At 46.8% G+C, this 16,745-nt stretch overlaps 1 protein-coding gene across 2 annotated transcripts; it reads right to left on the bottom strand.

The window, feature by feature from the left end:
• Nucleotides 1–1,004: 1,004 nt before the first annotated feature.
• LOC122104390 (gastrin releasing peptide) lies at nt 1,005–13,168 on the bottom strand. Of its 2 annotated transcripts, none has more exons than XM_042675280.1 (3): nt 13,030–13,168; nt 6,278–6,517; nt 1,005–1,352 (listed from the first exon to the last, which is right to left on the bottom strand). In XM_042675280.1, the coding sequence occupies exons 1-3, from the start codon at nt 13,166–13,168 to the stop codon at nt 1,285–1,287; spliced, it is 447 nt and encodes a 148-aa protein (XP_042531214.1). In that variant the 3' UTR covers nt 1,005–1,284. The 2 variants fall into 2 exon arrangements, with proteins under 2 accessions (XP_042531214.1, XP_042531213.1); XM_042675279.1 differs by having other exon boundaries at nt 1,005–1,349; nt 6,294–6,517.
• Nucleotides 13,169–16,745: the final 3,577 nt, after the last annotated feature.

Here is a 16,745-nt window from a genome sequence, read left to right as displayed (position 1 = left end):
CGACATGGCTTACAAAGAAGTTAGAAAGAACACTAATCCTACCTACTCAGAAGGCTGAGATCTTAGGATCGTAGTTCAAAGCCAGCCCAGGCTGGAAAGTCCATGAGACTCTTATCTCCAATAAACCACCAGAAAGCCAGAAGTAGCTCAAGTGGTAGAGCTGAAGAGCTCAGGGACAGAGCCTAGGCCCAGAGTTCAAGTCCCACGACTGACAAAAAAAAAAAAAAAAAAGAAGGAAAGAACACATCACCTCTTGCGTGGTACCTTGACAACCAAAACAAGGGCGAGATAAATCTCTGTAAGGTTGTGTATGTGACTTTCCTAAATGGAGACAGCTAACCATATGGTGAGATAGCTTCAGAATCTGTTCATGTACAAATGTCATGATAAAAATGGAGCCGGTATGTGTTAGCAAACCGCCAGGCCACATTCTTTTAAAAATGGAAGAAAATTTCTTGAATTCATCTTGTTTTGTTAGTGCTGGAGCTGGCTATATCTGGCATGAGCGGCAACTTTCCCTTCAAGACTGGCAAAGACATTTTGAAAGGAATAAACAACAAACCCCCAGAAACCTCTGAGGGCTCTATCAGCTGAATGGGAGAGGTGATACAGGAAATCGGATGCCAGACCTCATCTCCTGTGTGTCCTTGGGTACACACTGGCCTCTTCCATCTAGTCAATGAGCAGGAAATTCTCATTGTCAGATCACTGTTAGCTCATCACAGTGTTAGCAGTGTATCTGATCATGGTAAGGGTTGAAGATAAGCACATGACTAAGTGACCACAACAGTTTCCATCTACCTCCACCCTAGCCCATCAACGGGCATTAAAAGGAGAGCTTGAGGTCCAGGAAAGGCCATTAGTCACTAGAAGGCCTCACAAGTGGCTGCCAGAGAGGAACTCTGCCAAATCGGGGTGACTTAATGAATGAGCGCACACCTACATTTTCAAGCTCTTTGTTCATCCAGGTAGACTTAAATTAAGACAACAATCTGTTTTTTGGACAATGTGATTAAGCTTTTATTGTGAATGATAACACATCAAAGGCTTGAATCTAACCAACAAATAGCCTAAGATGTCAAAAGCATTCCTTAGAAGACTCTTTGGGATGGTGGTTCACTGCAAACGAAGTTCAAACCAGAAACTGCCACTTGGAAATGATGAGTTTAGTCAAGGGCAAAATATACAAGAACAGTTAAGTGTTTCGCACAAAGGACATTGTGTGGATGACCCGGTAGAACTGGTGCTCGCAGAATGCAGTTTCTTAACCATTTGCTGTCCCTTTCATTGTCCACTCAGCTGGAGGGTCTTTCCTTCTCCTTGAGAACCTGGAGCAGAGTGTCTGCCAACTTAAAGATATGTATATTAGAAAGAGCTAAGCAAACATATGAGCAATGCTGAAGCATCAATCTACTATCAACAAACAATCAGCCTCATTGGGGAGCTTATTAGAAAGACGAATGTTTGTATTCACCCAGGTCTCCTCTGGAGAACAAGGTAATTCTTCCAGGTAATTCTTAGTATGTGTGTGTGATAACCACAATACCCAAAGGAGAAATACACACACACACACACACACACACACACACACACACACACACACACACACTCCTCCTCATTTGAGATACTGCAGTTTTTGGATCTTTCTGTTGTATCTGTTAAACTTGCCTGATGATCTGAGTATATGTGAACCAAACTATTATCCCCAGAATTTATCATTAGCACCGCGGTGGACATGCTGGGTATACAAGGAGAATGTAGAACTTAATTCTTTCTGGAATTATTTAGGTGATTTCTCATTTACCAGTTAAAGCTGGTTCCTGAATTACCCATTACAAACCTAGCTTAGAAATGGCAGTAGTGTGGGCAACTCAGGAAGAAGAGTTAAGTCTCTGTCAAAATTCAAAGATGGTTTGTGATTTGCTTGTTGTGACTTCTCTGGGTTTTACTGAGACTGAAGGAAGAGTAGGGAGGGAAAGTGGGAGAAAAATGAGGGAGAGAGTAACAATGTTCAACAGAAATATACTCATTACTTTATGTATATAACTGTAACCCCTCTGAACATCACCTTTACAATAAAATTAAACTAAAATTTAAAAAAGTACTTCTTTGTTCCCATATACCCGTTTCTATAGCCAGATGAGAAAGTAGACTTTATTATTCTTCCCCTAGCCCAGAGTTTATTACTCTTCCCAAGATTCTCTGGCAATTTAAATTCCCTAACTTCCAGACTGGCCATTTTGGTTCTAATAAGGGAGCCGCTGCTATTCCAGGCATGTGGTTACCTGTGCTGCTGCTGAACTCTTGTGAGCAGGTGCTAATGAGCCCAAGGCCTGGGTTTATTTCCACCCTTGCCCATTAGCTTTGCTCTCCTCTGGCTCTACCAAAGAAACCATGAGACAAAAAGAAAGAAATCAGCTATCAGATGTGGGGGACAGCCACAGAAATCGTCCATTGACTCAAAATATGGAGGGGTTTGGCTCAAGGGGCAGGGAGCTACTCAAAAGGAAAATGAGAGAGCTGTGTAAATGTGAGAAGGCAAAGATCCTAGAGACAGAAGCGACTGGAGGGTAGGGGAAGCCACATTTAAGATGGGATGAGCTCATCTTCCTCCACAGGGACCCGGGAAGGGCAAGCCGGGTAATCGTTACTCATGACTCTGCTTTGCTTCTCTGTTTACGGAAGTTACATGAGAGTGTTTCATAAAGTACTGAGAAACAAAACCTTCCCATGCCCCCAACTGACTTGATGGGGCAATGAGAGGAGTCCCTGAAGTAAGGATACGGGAAGAGGGTGCGGCTCAAGGGTTTGAGCACTTCCCTGGAAAGCCTGAGGCTCTGAGTTCAAAACCTCAGTATTACCAGAAGAAGAAAGAGGATCAGGAGGAGCAAGAAGAAGAGGAGGAGGAAGAGAGAGGGAAGGAAGATAATGAGGAGGAGAAGGAGGAGGAAAAAGAGGAGGAGGAGGAGGAGGAGGAGGAGGAAGAAGAAGGAGGACGAGGAGGAGGAAGAGGAGGTGGAGGAGGAGGAGGAGGAAGAAGAAGGAGAAGAAGAAGAAGAAGAAGAAAAGGAAGAAGAAGGAGGAGGAGGAGAAGGAGGAGGAGGAGGGAGAAGAGGAGGAGGAGGAGGAAGGAGGAGGAGGAGGAAGGAAGAGGAGGAGTAGGAAGAGGAGGAGGAGGAAGAAGGAGGAGGAGGAGGAGGAAGAGGAGGAGGAGGTGGAGGAGGAGGAGGAGGAAGAAGAAGAAGGAGAAGAAGAAGAAGAAGAGGAAGAAGAAGGAGGAGGAGGAGGAGGAGAAGGAGGAGGAGGAGGAAGAAGAGGAGGAGGAGGAGGAGGAGGAGGAGGAGGAGGAGGAGGAGGAGGAGGAGGAAGAAGAAGAAGAAGAAGAAGAAGAAGAAGAAGAAGAAGAAGAAGAAGAAGAAGAAGAAGAAGAAGAGGAGTCATTAATAGTGAGAACAAGAGCCAGGCACAGTGGTACAAATCTATAATCCCAGCTACTCATGGCATAGAAAAGTAATTCTAGCTACTCAGGATGCTGAGATCTGAGGATCTCAGTTCAAAGCCAGCCCAGGCAGGAAAATCCATGAGACTCTTATCTCCAATAAACCACTAGAAAATCAGAAGTGGCACTGTGGCTCAAGCAGTAGAACGCTCACCCAGAGCTGAAGAAAAAGAAAACGGTCTAAGATGGACACTAAGCAATTGAATTGAAACTCTCTCACATAACTACTTAAAGATAATAATAATAATAATAGTAATAAAAGAGAAACACACCCACTGCCCTTCCATAAGCCTCTGGAGTTCATTCCCCCTCCCCATTTCTTTCTGTCTCTAAAATAAAAGGAAAACAATCTAAGCCTGTAAGGAACAGACTGGGCCCAAATTACAAAGAGACACCAGAGGTCAACTGAAATCTTCCTCAAATGACAGAAGATGGCTCATCTGATTGGGAATTAAACCCTACAGCCAGCCTCAATGCTGTCTTGTGTAATAGGGAAAATCCATTCCAGGATAGAATGAATAGAGTTCTGTAAAGGACATAGGTAAAGGAACTATTAAGGTTAAGTTTAAACATGATTAACCATTTTTCCGTACTAGTCCTAGTTCCAGAGCTTGGTTGCTATGATCAAGGAGTCTAGATTCAGGGTATTTTGCCACGTCTTTGTGAATTAAGTAAATATCACTGCCATCAAAACGTAAGAAATTCTCAGAGTTTCTAACTACAGCTCCGGGAGAGTTGACAAGGAGACATGATGTGTTAGTACTTCAATGGGAGGGGAGGACATGTGTGGATAGTTTTTAATTTTAAGCAAAGTCCTTCAGTCTCTGAGAGCTTCTGCAGCTAATTCTGGCAATGCTTAGCTAAGTGGTTATACTTCTCTCCAACACTGGGAGATATATGGATTTCTAATAGACCTATTCTCATGACACTCCTTCTTTTTGAATAAGGTAATTATAAGATGTCTCCTAATGTTCATAATGGCATACTTTCATTGAGGAGGAATCTCTGAAGCCATAGGAGTGTAATACACTGTTCTGGTCTCTGTAAAGACTAACTATCCAATTTGTCTTCCACGTTATTGGGAAATATATCCAAGAGAATAAATAGTACCAGTGTGTACAACAGCTAATTATTCAACTTGAGGGGGAATGAAATGGGATAAACTTTCTCAGCTTGTAAAAAGGAAAAGAGCACAAGCCAGGCACGGTGGCTCAAGTCTGTAATCCCAGCTACTTGGGAGGCAGAGATCAGGGATTGTGGTTTGAGGCCAGCCCAGGCAAAGCTCATAAGACTCTATCTTAACCAATGGCTAGGCATAGTGGTTGGTGCCTGTTAACCCAGCTACAGGAGAAGCACAATGGCTGGGCACAGTGATGCTCACCTGTCATCTCTAATGATGCAGGAAGCATAAATAGCTACCAAAGTGACCTGAACATAAATGGAGACCTTATTTGAAAATAACCAAGGCAAAAAGGGGCTACAGGCATGTCTCAAATGGCAAAGTGCCTGGCTTGCAAATGTGAGTTCCTGAATTCAATCCCCAGTATTGCTAAGAAGGAAGGAAGGGAGGGAGGAAGGAAGGATAGAAAGAAAGAAAGGAAGGAAGAAAGAAGGAAAAATCAAAAAAGAAAGAAAGAAACAAACAAAGATCAAGAAAGAAATCAAGAAAGAGGAAAAAATTGCATATAAAGAGCAGAAAGCCAGGCCTGATAAAAGGAGAAATATTGTCTCTACCCCTTGAGCCACACCACTTAGCCCTTCTTGCCTTATTTTTCCAGTGGAGTCTCACATTCTTGCCCCTCTTAGATGGAGATTCTGTTTATGCCTCCAACATAGCTAGAATTACAGGCATGAACCACTGTGCAGGATTATTCATTGAGATGGGGAGCTCAGTAACTTTTTGCCATGGCTGACCTTGAAACCTCAAGTTTCCTGATCTCCACCTCTCAAGTAGCTGAGAATATAGGCATGATCCAAACCCAGCCTCTTCAAAACTTCTTAAACGTGAAAAACACCTCATTTTTTTCATTTGCCTTATTTCCTTCTTATAAAATTTATTCTGTCCTTCTTTTATTCAGTGTTTATACTTACACATGGCCAGTTGAGGACTAGTCTTTCCCTGTCATCAATAAATCACATTCAGGACAAATAAGATGAGTTCAGATATGCTCCCCATGTTTTGAAACACTACAATGAAACCTGAACTAGGTGATCTTAGAACAAACTGAAAGAAATACTACTTTGTATCTAAACAAACAAACAAATAAATAAACAAAGGCTCTCTTGTAAAAAGAGGAGGGGCTCTTCCTTCTACCCAGGCTTATCTAAGATAAACATATCTGTAGACCCAGAGGGATTTATGTAAATAGAGTCTATATCATCATTATCCACATAGGTGTATGGGATACACATTAGTAATCTGAACCCTTAGGAGGCTGAGACTAGAGGACATGGAGTTCAAGGCTACCCTGGGCTATATGGGGAGACCCTGTCTCAAACCAAGCAACACCACCCTGCCTGGCAGGATCATAGATGCTTTAAACAAATACAACTACTGATCATTGCTAAATCAGAATTCATCACCAGCACACTTTTGGTATACTAACTGTAATCTAGTATGTTATTAAAAAAAAAAAAAGACAGCATGGCAATTGTCTACAACCATATATTGGTGTTGGCCTAACAGAGTGGCTATATTCACATCATAGGCAAGTTTAGGCTCCCTTATCAATTTCCCCTCGTTCCACTTCCCCATTTGGCAACTGTGCTTGTTTTAGCTTTGCCTCGAACCTACATCTTTAAAATGGCTGCCGTCATCTGTATCCCATGTAGGCTGATGATTGCCCAGAGCCTGGAGCCGAGGTGGCTGATGGCTTCTGTTCCTCTTTGCTTCCAGAAGGCCCAGCAAATTCCTCATGGCTTCTTTCCATTGAATATATTCCTGCAGTTGCTGCTTCAGGCCATCTCCCTCCAAAGCATCTGGGGACTCCCCTGTGCTCTTTTTCCCCATCAAGTGCCCTGTAAAAACAAAAGCAAACCCGAATACACACATTTAATGCAGGAGGCTGAATAAATGAGACACGTGTGGCTTCTTCCTCTATGCAGAATAAATAGCTGGTGTCTCATGCCTGTAATCCTAGCTACTCAGGAGGCTGAGATTTGAGGATTTGAGGTTCAAAGTCAGCCATAGCAGAAAAGTCCATGAGACTCTTATCCCAGTTAACCACCAATCAGCTGGAACTGGAGCTATATCTCCAGGGCTAGAGTGCCATCCTTGAGCCAAAAAGCTAAGAGGCAGTGCTCAGACCTGGGTTCAGTACTGTTGCAAAATAAATAAATAAATAAAATAGCAGTTTCTCCAGGTGCCGGCGACTCAAACCTGTAATCCTAGCTACTCAGGAGGCTGAGAGCTGAGAGCTGCAGTTTGAAGTCAGCCCAGGCAGCTCACGAGACTCTTTATCTCTAATTAAGCACCAGAAAACTGGAAGTGGAGCTGTGGATCAAAGTGGTAAAATGCCACTTTTCAGCAGAATAGCTCAAGGGCAGTGCCAGGCTTGAGTTCAAGCCCACAACTGACAAAAAAAATAGCAGTCGTTAAGAGTGATTTATACATGCCACATGGATTTTGCTTTTTGTGCAATAAGCTGGAAAGAATTCAGAACTGTGACCCTGGATCCCTGGGTTTGACTTCCGAGCTTTACTAACTAGCCGAGTGACCTCTGCCAATTTGTATAGCATCTTCGGATTTTGATTCTCCCAATCATAAATGAAGATGGTAGACCAAATGACCCCTAAAGAAACCTTCCAAATCTAAAATTCTATCCTCAATTGTGCAGGTACCAAACTCTATTTCCCACTGGAAGGTGGAATTCAAACATCTTTCTCAGCCAATTTTGAATTGCCACTGAAAATAAAAATCGAGTTATTTCTTTGTGAAAGTAAAAAAAAAGTCAATCTGTCTTATTTGTCATACAATTGTACCCAAGGAATTTTTCATTTAAACTCTTTCAGAATCTTAGTTGAGATCAAATCTAGGAAACTACACCTACAAGTTATGGTTTATTAAGAGAGGAATGAAAAAAAATGTTGAAAACTTGTCGGCCAGATAAATGTAGACTTTCTCAGATAAATGTAGACTTTCTCTCTTGGATGTCTGACATGGTCAGAGAAAGTCTCTCTGAGAATCTGCTGCATAAATAAATAAAACCTGCAATTCATGGGGCCAAAGGATATATGTATGCGAGTGAGAATAATAGGGTTAGAAATGCTATACAACCAGATCTTTGGTCTTTTAACTTGTTTGTTTTGTTTTTGTTTGTTTGTTTCCAGTACTGAACTCAGGGCCTATTGCTTCCTTGGCAAGCACTCTACCACTTGATCCATGTACCCCACCCACTAGGCTTTTTTGCATCTAGTTTATTTTTCATATGGAATCTTAGGACCAAGATACACCTACTTGTGCATCTAGAGTGTCTGGGATCATAGACATGCATCAACATGCCTATTTGTTTGCAGGGAAATCCTCAAATTCTCAAATCCTCAAAGATCTTCCTGTCTGTGCTTCTGAAATAGCTGGGATTGCAGACTGTGACCCATCATTCCTGGCCCTGAAGTCTACACTCTTAACACCCTGGTCTATTGCATAAATACTTAGGTTTCCTCACTTTTTAAAGTTTGTCTTTCCCATCTCTCTAAAACTGGGCCTTATATAAGCTCTCTGGGATTTCTAATATTGATAAAACTTTGATGCTTTTTATTTAAAACATACAGGTATAAAGGTCTTCGCAATGATATCTATGTGGATTAGCATTAGACAGATCGAAGGCAAACAAGATGAGAAAGAGCTCCTGTCACTTAATGTTGAGAGACCCCCTTCCCAGGAGCTCTGCCCTCCAGCAGAGGTGCCCACCTTGGCAACTTATTGCTGTCATGATCACTGTGATAGACAGTTTAAATATGCATGATTTCATTTGATCCACCCCATAATAAGTTTGTGCAAATGAAATTTGCCAGCCGTCACACAGGCATAAAATTCAAGTTCTAGGATTCAAATCAGCTCAGAGTCCAGAGACTTATTATATTAAATTACTTTGAAGTGTCTTTTAGCTCCCTAAAAATATAAGGCACCGAGCATCATTCTGGGGGCCGCAAATAGGATAAGGTCTGCACAAAAAGACTTCCTAATGTGATCAAAAGCAATAGGGACCCTACATTAATCATGACTCAATACGTGACTCAGAGAAATGAGTTCTGTGACCATTAGAAAGGTTTCAAGTGTGAGCATTTGCCAAGTCATTTATGATAGGTCTTCTTCTAAAATCCTATCAAGGAAACGGTCCCAGGATCCAGGTCTGAAAGCTAGAATGCTTGGATCATCACTTACCTGTTGCGTTAACCTAGTATCTAGCTTTCTATGACCCTCGCAGCAGCTCAAACAGTGACGATGCTGCACAAATCCCCAGGAAGCCCTGATGTGCTGGCTTTAGTTACACGGAGGAAATTTAAATCATGCTGATTGAAAGGCAGTACTGGAACTCTGATGCTCCCAAGTAATGACTTCAGTCACTTCTGCCCTCCCTAATGGCCTGGCATCTAGTTAGGATTTGAGAAATGAGAGTGGATTTAAGGCCAATGAAGCAGAGGGGCAAATGAGCTTTTTACTTTTTGTTTGGGAGGTTGGGTCCTTTTCTTTCTTTCTTTTTTTTGGGGGGGTCCAGTCATGGGGCCTGAACTCTGGGCCTGGGCACTGTCCCTCAGGTCTTCAGCTCAAGGCTAGCGCTTACCACTTGAGCCACAGCACCATTTCCGGCTTTTTTCTTTTTGCTTATGTGGTGCTGAGGAATCGAACCCAGGGCCTCAGGCATGCAAGGCAAGCGCTCTACCACTGAGCCACCTTCCCAGCCCCCCCCCTTTTTTTTTTACAGACAACAACTTCATTTTGTCCTGCCCAGGGAAATCTGTGGATTTTCCTATAATGGGAGAATACAAATATGCTCCAACATAGGATGGACTTCATGTAGAGTCCTGGTAACATTAGACTTGTTTCAATGCTTGTTTGTGGGGTACATAATATTCAGCTCCCTACTCCAAATCCATAAGCTGATTACTCAGGAAAGCATAACATCTGGAGTACCCCCAAAGAGGCACACATTCCCCGCGTCCTATTTCACTATCAACTATCAACCAAAGCATTGTCTCCATGGCAACATGAGGACTTGCCCACTTCTACTCTTTCCCCATCATCTGTCACACATCCATACCCCAAGAATGGAGATCTCAGAAAAGACAAAAGACTGGCACTAAAAAAAAAACAACCCTGTCTCAAAGTTGGAAAACATCAGTCCTGGTGAGTCATTTTAAAGAGATCAGGAAGGACAGCTTTGAATCACATATGAATTTTCTTTGAAGTCAAAGATTGAAAACAAACCCAAACTAAAGTGTTGGGAGCTTCTGACAGCCAGTTTTGCTGGAGCTGTACTTTAAATTGCACATTTCCAGAGGTGGCTCTACAGACTGAAGCCGTTCTGTGATTCCCAGCTCAACCTACTGGGATTTGCTTCCTACCATGGCTAGAGCCACACCCACCAGCATTTCCTGAAAGCACAGCCAACAGTCACCCATGTTGGCACTGACATGTATTTTCATTGCACAAACAAAACATCTCCAGGAACATCAAGCCACCTAGAAAATTTAGCATGTTGTCAAGCTGTTAACTCCTTTTCCATGACAGCACTGGGCTTCTCTGAGCTGGAAGAGGCAACTCCCTTAGTGAGCCTATCAATGCATGCGAACAACTTCTCTGTGGATTGAAATGTGCAGTTTCCATTTTATATTAATTATAATGAAGCCACATGGGGTGGTGCATTACTGTAGTCCTGGCATTCAGGAGGCTGAGGTAGGAAGGTCTCAAGTTGGAGGTCAATGTGGGCTGTGTAGTGAGAATCTATCTGAAAATGTTAAGAGCCAGGGGTGTAGGTCAATTGGTGGAGTTCTTGCCTAGCACACACGACCCTGCAGACAATCCTGACTAGCATCACCACCACCACACTAACAGCAGCAGCAAGAAAACTGCACTTCTTTGGTGACTGAACAAACTACGTATTTTTTTGAGGTCGTTGAAAGCAAAGTTTAAAATCTAGTATCATTCCTTTTTATTAACGTGTGTGCTGATCGAGTATGCTACCAAAGCAAACTATTTTTTCCCCTCCAGCACAATGCACTTTTAGGCTAAAATGTGGTTGTCTGCCTCACCTCCCTCTTTCTCTTGCTCTTCTCCAACTCTGTACTATTAGCAGAGGGAAAAGGTAAAGCAGTGCTTTTGAGATTCATTTGTAAAAGGGCATGGGGGAAGTTGGGTTCCAAAGGCTCACATCTGTAATCTTAGCTACTGAGGAGCCTGAGATGTGAAGATCCTGATTTGAAGCCAGCTTGAATAAACAAACCAGAGAGACTCCAATTCAAGTCCAATTAATCAGCCAAAAAAAAAAAAAAAAGCCAGAATTAGAGGCATGGTTCAGGCCACAGAATGCAAGCCTTGAGCAAATAAAGCTAAGGCCCCTGTCTCAACACAAAACAATCAATTGCCATGTGGAGTTGCCATGGCTCAGTGTACTTTTGTGTTAGGAACAGCCTCTTACTACTGACAAAGACAAAGACACTCAAATTACCTGTGGGGAGATATGTGTCCCATCCGCTATTCCAAACCTGCCTGGCTTCCAGTAAATGTAATAGGATGCCAGTGTTCTCAGCCAAGTCCATTGACCTCTCTTTCTCCCAGGGATTACCTCCCAGCAGCAAAATAGACACAAGAAAAACCCCAGAGTCTTATTCCTCCTTTCCTGCCCACCAGCTGGTGCTTTGGATGCGACAATAGCCATTGACATAGGCTCTCAGGAGCCCTTTGAAGAATCATCCGTCTTAAGTTTGCCTCCTTTAACACCTCAGGTATTCTTCATGCTGGTACCACAGCTCTGTGTAGGCCTACCTCTGGGCTGCTCTCCTCTCCACGCTGGAAGATGCGGGTCCCAGGGGCCCTGAGATCACAAATCCCCCAGAACTGCCCCACGGACAAAGCACACACAGCCTTGAAAACAGTTCCAGCCTCACAACGCCCCCCCCCCCATCCCATACTCCCATCATCGTGGCTAAGAAGGGGATGGGGCCGATATTTGAATTACTTTTCCAACACACGGCCCCCTCAACCAAGTAGGCACACACACACACACACACACACACACACACACACACACACACACACCCCTTTAAAATCTCTTTAAGAATGGACTAGCTTCCCGGGAAATGCTAGGGCGTTTACAGTTACTTGGAGTTTGCCCCCCCACACCCCCCACCCCTCCCGCCCTGATCTGGGGATATTGGACTCCGATTGCTGGAGACCGTGCTGGGGAGGCCCGGAGGCCACGGGCGCCTAGTCGTGGGGAAGCTCTGGCAGATCTCTGATCTACCCACGTGTCCTGACATCCTTCCAGCCAGTCTGTCTTGGGGGTTGGGGGGGGGGGTCCCAGAGAGCTTCCAAGCGCACTCCTGAAAAGCAGGACTTGTTGGTTAAGGCAATGGCACAGGAGCGGCGAGGGGAGGGAGACGGTGGCTGGATCGGAAGAGACAGAGGAAGATGGGGTTCAGGGAACAGAAGCTGGCCTGAAGCTCACGCACCCTGGAGGGAGGAGTGGGCAGAAGAGGAGGAGGAACAGCGCTGCAAAGCCAACTGCGGATCTGCGAACGCTCGGGGAGCTGGGGACGGGGGAGCTGCGAACGCTCGGGGAGCTGGGGACGGGGGAGCTGGGGACGGGGGAGCTGGGGACGGGGGAGCTGGGGACGGGGGAGCTGCGAACGCTCGGGGAGCTGGGGACGGGGGAGCTGGGGACGGGGGAGCTGGGGACGGGGGAGCTGGGGACGGGGGAGCTGGGGACGGGGGAGCTGGGGACGGGGGAGCTGGGGACGGGGGAGCTGGGGACGGGGGAGCTGGGGACGGGGGGAGCTGGGGACGGGGGAGCTGGGGACGGGGGAGCTGGGGACGGGGGAGCTGGGGACCCGGCGGGCGTCGGGCCGGGGCTGGAATCGCGGGCTGGAAGGCTGCGCCCGTCCGCACCTGTGGCACGGCTCCCAGATCCCGGACGCACCCGGCCGCTTGGCTCCCTAAAGTTCTTCCAGGGGAGACCCGTGACTCCTCCCCACGTCTAGACGGAGCGTCGGAGGACAAAGCGGGGGGGGGGGTGAAGGTATTTGGGGGGGGGACAGGTGGGCTGCGCCCAGGTCGGGTCTCTCGGAGCGCTGGGCACCGACTCGGGTGCCCTGGGGGCGATCGGGGTCCAGTCCAGGGCTGCTGAGGGTGGGGAAGGGTGGAGTGGAGTTTGGGGAGTTCTGAGAAGTGTTTCTGTAGAAGCCCCCACCCACCCACTCCCCAAAATATAAACGGGGCGATGGAAGCGCCGAGAGCTGGGGAGCGCGGCCCCCCGCGGCTGGCCCATCCCGCCCAGGGCGCGCGCCGCGCGCACCCCACTCCGGACACTCACCCACGGCCCAGTGGTTGCCGCGCGGATACATCTTGGCCAGCACCGTCCCTCCGCCCCCCGGCACCGGGGCGCCCGGCCCCCGGGGCGCCTGGCACAGGACCAGCGCCAGCAGGACCAGCGCGAGCTCGGGGCGGCGCATGATCTCGGCGGGGCTGGCGGAGGACGGAACCGCGGACCTCGGAGCAGCTCCGCCGCCGCCACCGCCGCCCGCGCACTGCTGCAGCCTTCCCTCCCCCCGGGCCCTGACTTTATAGGGGAGCCCAGGCGGGGTGTCGGGGGGCGGGGTAGGGGGGCCTCTGGAACGGCAGACCCGAGCGCTCTGACGTCTCCCTATAGCGAGCCGGGGCTCCCGACGGACGCCTGGAAATCATCCATCTCCCTGCAAGGGATGAAAGGCTGAGTGTCTATGCCCCCCTCCCTCCCCGCCCGCCCTCCTCCTACTTTCTCCTCTTGTCCCCTCCATCCTCGACGACGCCATGGCCCCAACACTCTTTAGGGAACTCCTCCCTTCCCTGCCCTCCAGCGCTGCGCCATCATCGCCATCCTCAGCCCATCCTGGGGTTCCAAGAAGCCCCTGCCCACTGGGACCACGCGCGATCGAGGATGGCACGGAAGACACGCTTTGTGGACAGAGCTAATGCCAGCTGGATGAAACCCACGCCCGCCCCCTTCCCCCCGCCACCCCATTTCACAAGCTCGCCACATCGCCACATCCGAGAGGAAGATGTGTCCTGCTGCTGCTATGGAGTTCACACAGCCCCCAGACTGGCGCGTGCATGTCTCTGAAGTTGCTCAACTTCTCTGTGCTCTTTCTATTGCCAGATCTAAAGACCCAGTCACTAACCCGTCCCCATCACACCACACACACACACACACACACACACACACACACACACACACACACACACACACACACACCTTCTAAATGTCATGGATGCTAAAAGGATGTGACCATAGCGATGCAACAATAAATAGAAGCTGGTAGGATGCTATTGCCTGCGTGCTGGCTGCCACAGCTGGTCTGGTGGGTGTGCTTAAGAGAGCTGGAGAGGGTCCTCCTTGTCCAAAGACCAAGTTGAGCATTGCCTGAGTGTCTGGTGACTCGGTACATGTGTGGTTTCCCTAGGTGATCACACACCATACACAGCATTGGCTTGAACAGTATTTTTTTGTACATACGCTTGGCTCTGATTTTAAGATCACTTCTAGTAGCCAAAGAAATACCATAATACTGTCTTGGAGAAGTAAGCCAAGTGCAAATCAAAAGGGAAGCTTCTGCAGTCGGGCAGGATTTCCTCTTCCGTGGGTTCCCCGCCTCTGCCTAGCTTGCCGGGGCTCTCTCTGTGAGCAGGTGTGGCAGGGACAGGCAGCCCATGGGCTCCAAGGCCTCTCACAAGGGGAACTGCCCAAACACCAGGGACTCCCTGCATGCCCATGGAGCACAGTGAGGCCCAGCAGACATTTGACAAATGAGCAACCCAACTCACAGATGCTCAGGTCGAATGCCTTTTATGACCCTGAATCATCGGAGGACCATTACACAAATTTCTTTCCAGATTAATTTGTAGCAAACAGCCCTTCCCTTTAGCATCATCAAGATGAGTTTAGAGTCCTAAAAGAGTGAAAGCCACAGTAAGGACAACCGAGTGTAGGAACCATTGCATAGAAAGTACAACGTCCTTGCCAATGAGGATAACACACTAGTGAAGCTCAGGGACAGTGGCCAGGCCTTGAGTTCAAGCCCCAGGACTGGCAAAAATAAATAAATAAATTAGTTAATTTAAAAAAGAAAAAAGAAAAAAATGGATGCTGCCTCATTGTTGTAAATGTCTTGCATTTCTAGGAAATCACTAGTTGTTTCTCCCCTCTTCACTAGTTGAATCTCCCCTCTTCAGAGCATGAAGGATATCTTCTTAGCTTGATGAAGATTTCAGATCCGTGTTCACTTTATGACTTTTTTGTCTTGTAGAAAACAAGGCTCAGTGGTGTGATTTAAAAGGAGTTTCTCCCCCAAACACTTGGATGCTTTGTCAATAGGACCTGTTTGTAAGTTGGGAGAGAAACCCAAGTAAGCTAGCTCAATCAAGCTCGTGGGATTTGTTGCAAGGCCACAAAAGGAACATACGGAAGCTCAAAGCCCAAACTGAGTGGTACTGCGGGGCCTCCAGGGAGCTAGGATTGTCTCCCAGTTCTCCCATGGCCCTGCGCCCTGAAGTGTTTCCTCCACTGTGCGTCTGTCTGTCTGTCCTCCTCTCTGAGGACTGACATCTGTGTGCACAGTGCATTCCCATCACAAGGGACAACCTGCTCTGCAGCCCACTGTACCCCCCCCCCCAGCACCTTTCCTCAAGGGGCAGCCTTTCCTATAGCCTCCTAGCTTCTCTCTCTGTAAGACACTTTCTCTGTCTCTTAGTTTCCTAACTCCAGATTCCCAAGAGAAACATACTTACATTTATGTTGGCTCAGCTGCCAGGTTATAGGCTGCCCAAGATCTTAGGGGGCCAGCACACTTCCTATCCAATCTGATGGATAGATGCATTCACTCTGATTGGTCAGCTCTGGACAGGATGTTGGAACACATAATAATGGACATAACCATGACCACCACACAGGGCTCCAGATAGGACCGTGTTGTTGGGCATAGGTGGAGATGTCATCTGATTTGTGCAGTATCTTTTTAGCTCAATGATGCCCAGACATTTCATCTCCAAAGGCGTTGTAAAAATGGCTTTTTTTTCCCTGTGAAGTTCAAGTGCTAGTGAACTTTTTACTGTGAAACCTGTCTTGTTTATTTTAATTTTCCATTTGAATTCACCCAACCTAAGGCATGGTCCATCGGGTTGAAACAACCAGTGTCCCCAACAGAGTGGATGTCATCTGAGCCCAAAGTTGCATCAGTGATAACTTACATTCCAAGAGGGAATTCTTGAAATATGGAAAGGTAGCCCTGAGGAGATACAGGTTGAACATCTCTGCTTGCGTTTCGGGAGAGCAGGGAACTACTGTAAGCTGACACTGGTCACAGGGTCATGGGGGTGCTGGTACCAGTGAAGACTTCGTGGGCCTTTCTTGCTACGGTAGATGGCCAGGAATCTCAGGATCACACCAAAGCAGAGGAAGCAGCTAGGAAGAGAACTGGTTGAGACAGAGGCATGGTTAGATGCTCAGGTCTCAGATTTACCTGGAGTCCAATCCTTCTTAGCCAGGTGGAAGCTAAGGTATGATCTTAGGCCAGTCCCTCAGCTGTTTTATCTCAGTGTCTTTGTGTATTGGACTGGTTCTACTTCCTTTCTTGGAGCATCCAAAGGGTTAAATGAAATCATGTTTATCCATTTTCTGACACTTAGCTTTTGTAATTAATCATCATAGAGAACTGTCATTGGCACAAGGTCACTTCTGTGTGAGACTATGATTTTCAAGATAGTGGTATTTCTTTGCTCAGGGCCTAACTTGATGTCTTGTGCTTCTATGTCTCCTGGAGAGATGATCACCAATAACCATTGCCACTTCGTGCATGTCAAATGCACACTGGGAACTGTGTGTGTGGTTGTTCTACACATGAGTTCATGACATCTTCATGGCTGTCCTACAAGGTCAAGCTCAGTCACCCAATTATACAGAAGGAAACTGAGGCACAGAGTGCCTCAGTGCCCAGACCTTAGCGATGGTAATCAACAGAGCTAGCTAGCATTCTTCCTCCAATCCATCTGATTTTC

Source organism: Dipodomys spectabilis, unplaced genomic scaffold, assembly GCF_019054845.1.
Source record: "Dipodomys spectabilis isolate Male_0828 unplaced genomic scaffold, ASM1905484v1 ptg000024l, whole genome shotgun sequence".
NCBI lineage: Eukaryota > Metazoa > Chordata > Mammalia > Rodentia > Heteromyidae > Dipodomys > Dipodomys spectabilis.
The sequence above is the reverse complement of the archived record's forward strand: the minus strand, read 5'-3'. Positions and strand labels throughout refer to the sequence as shown.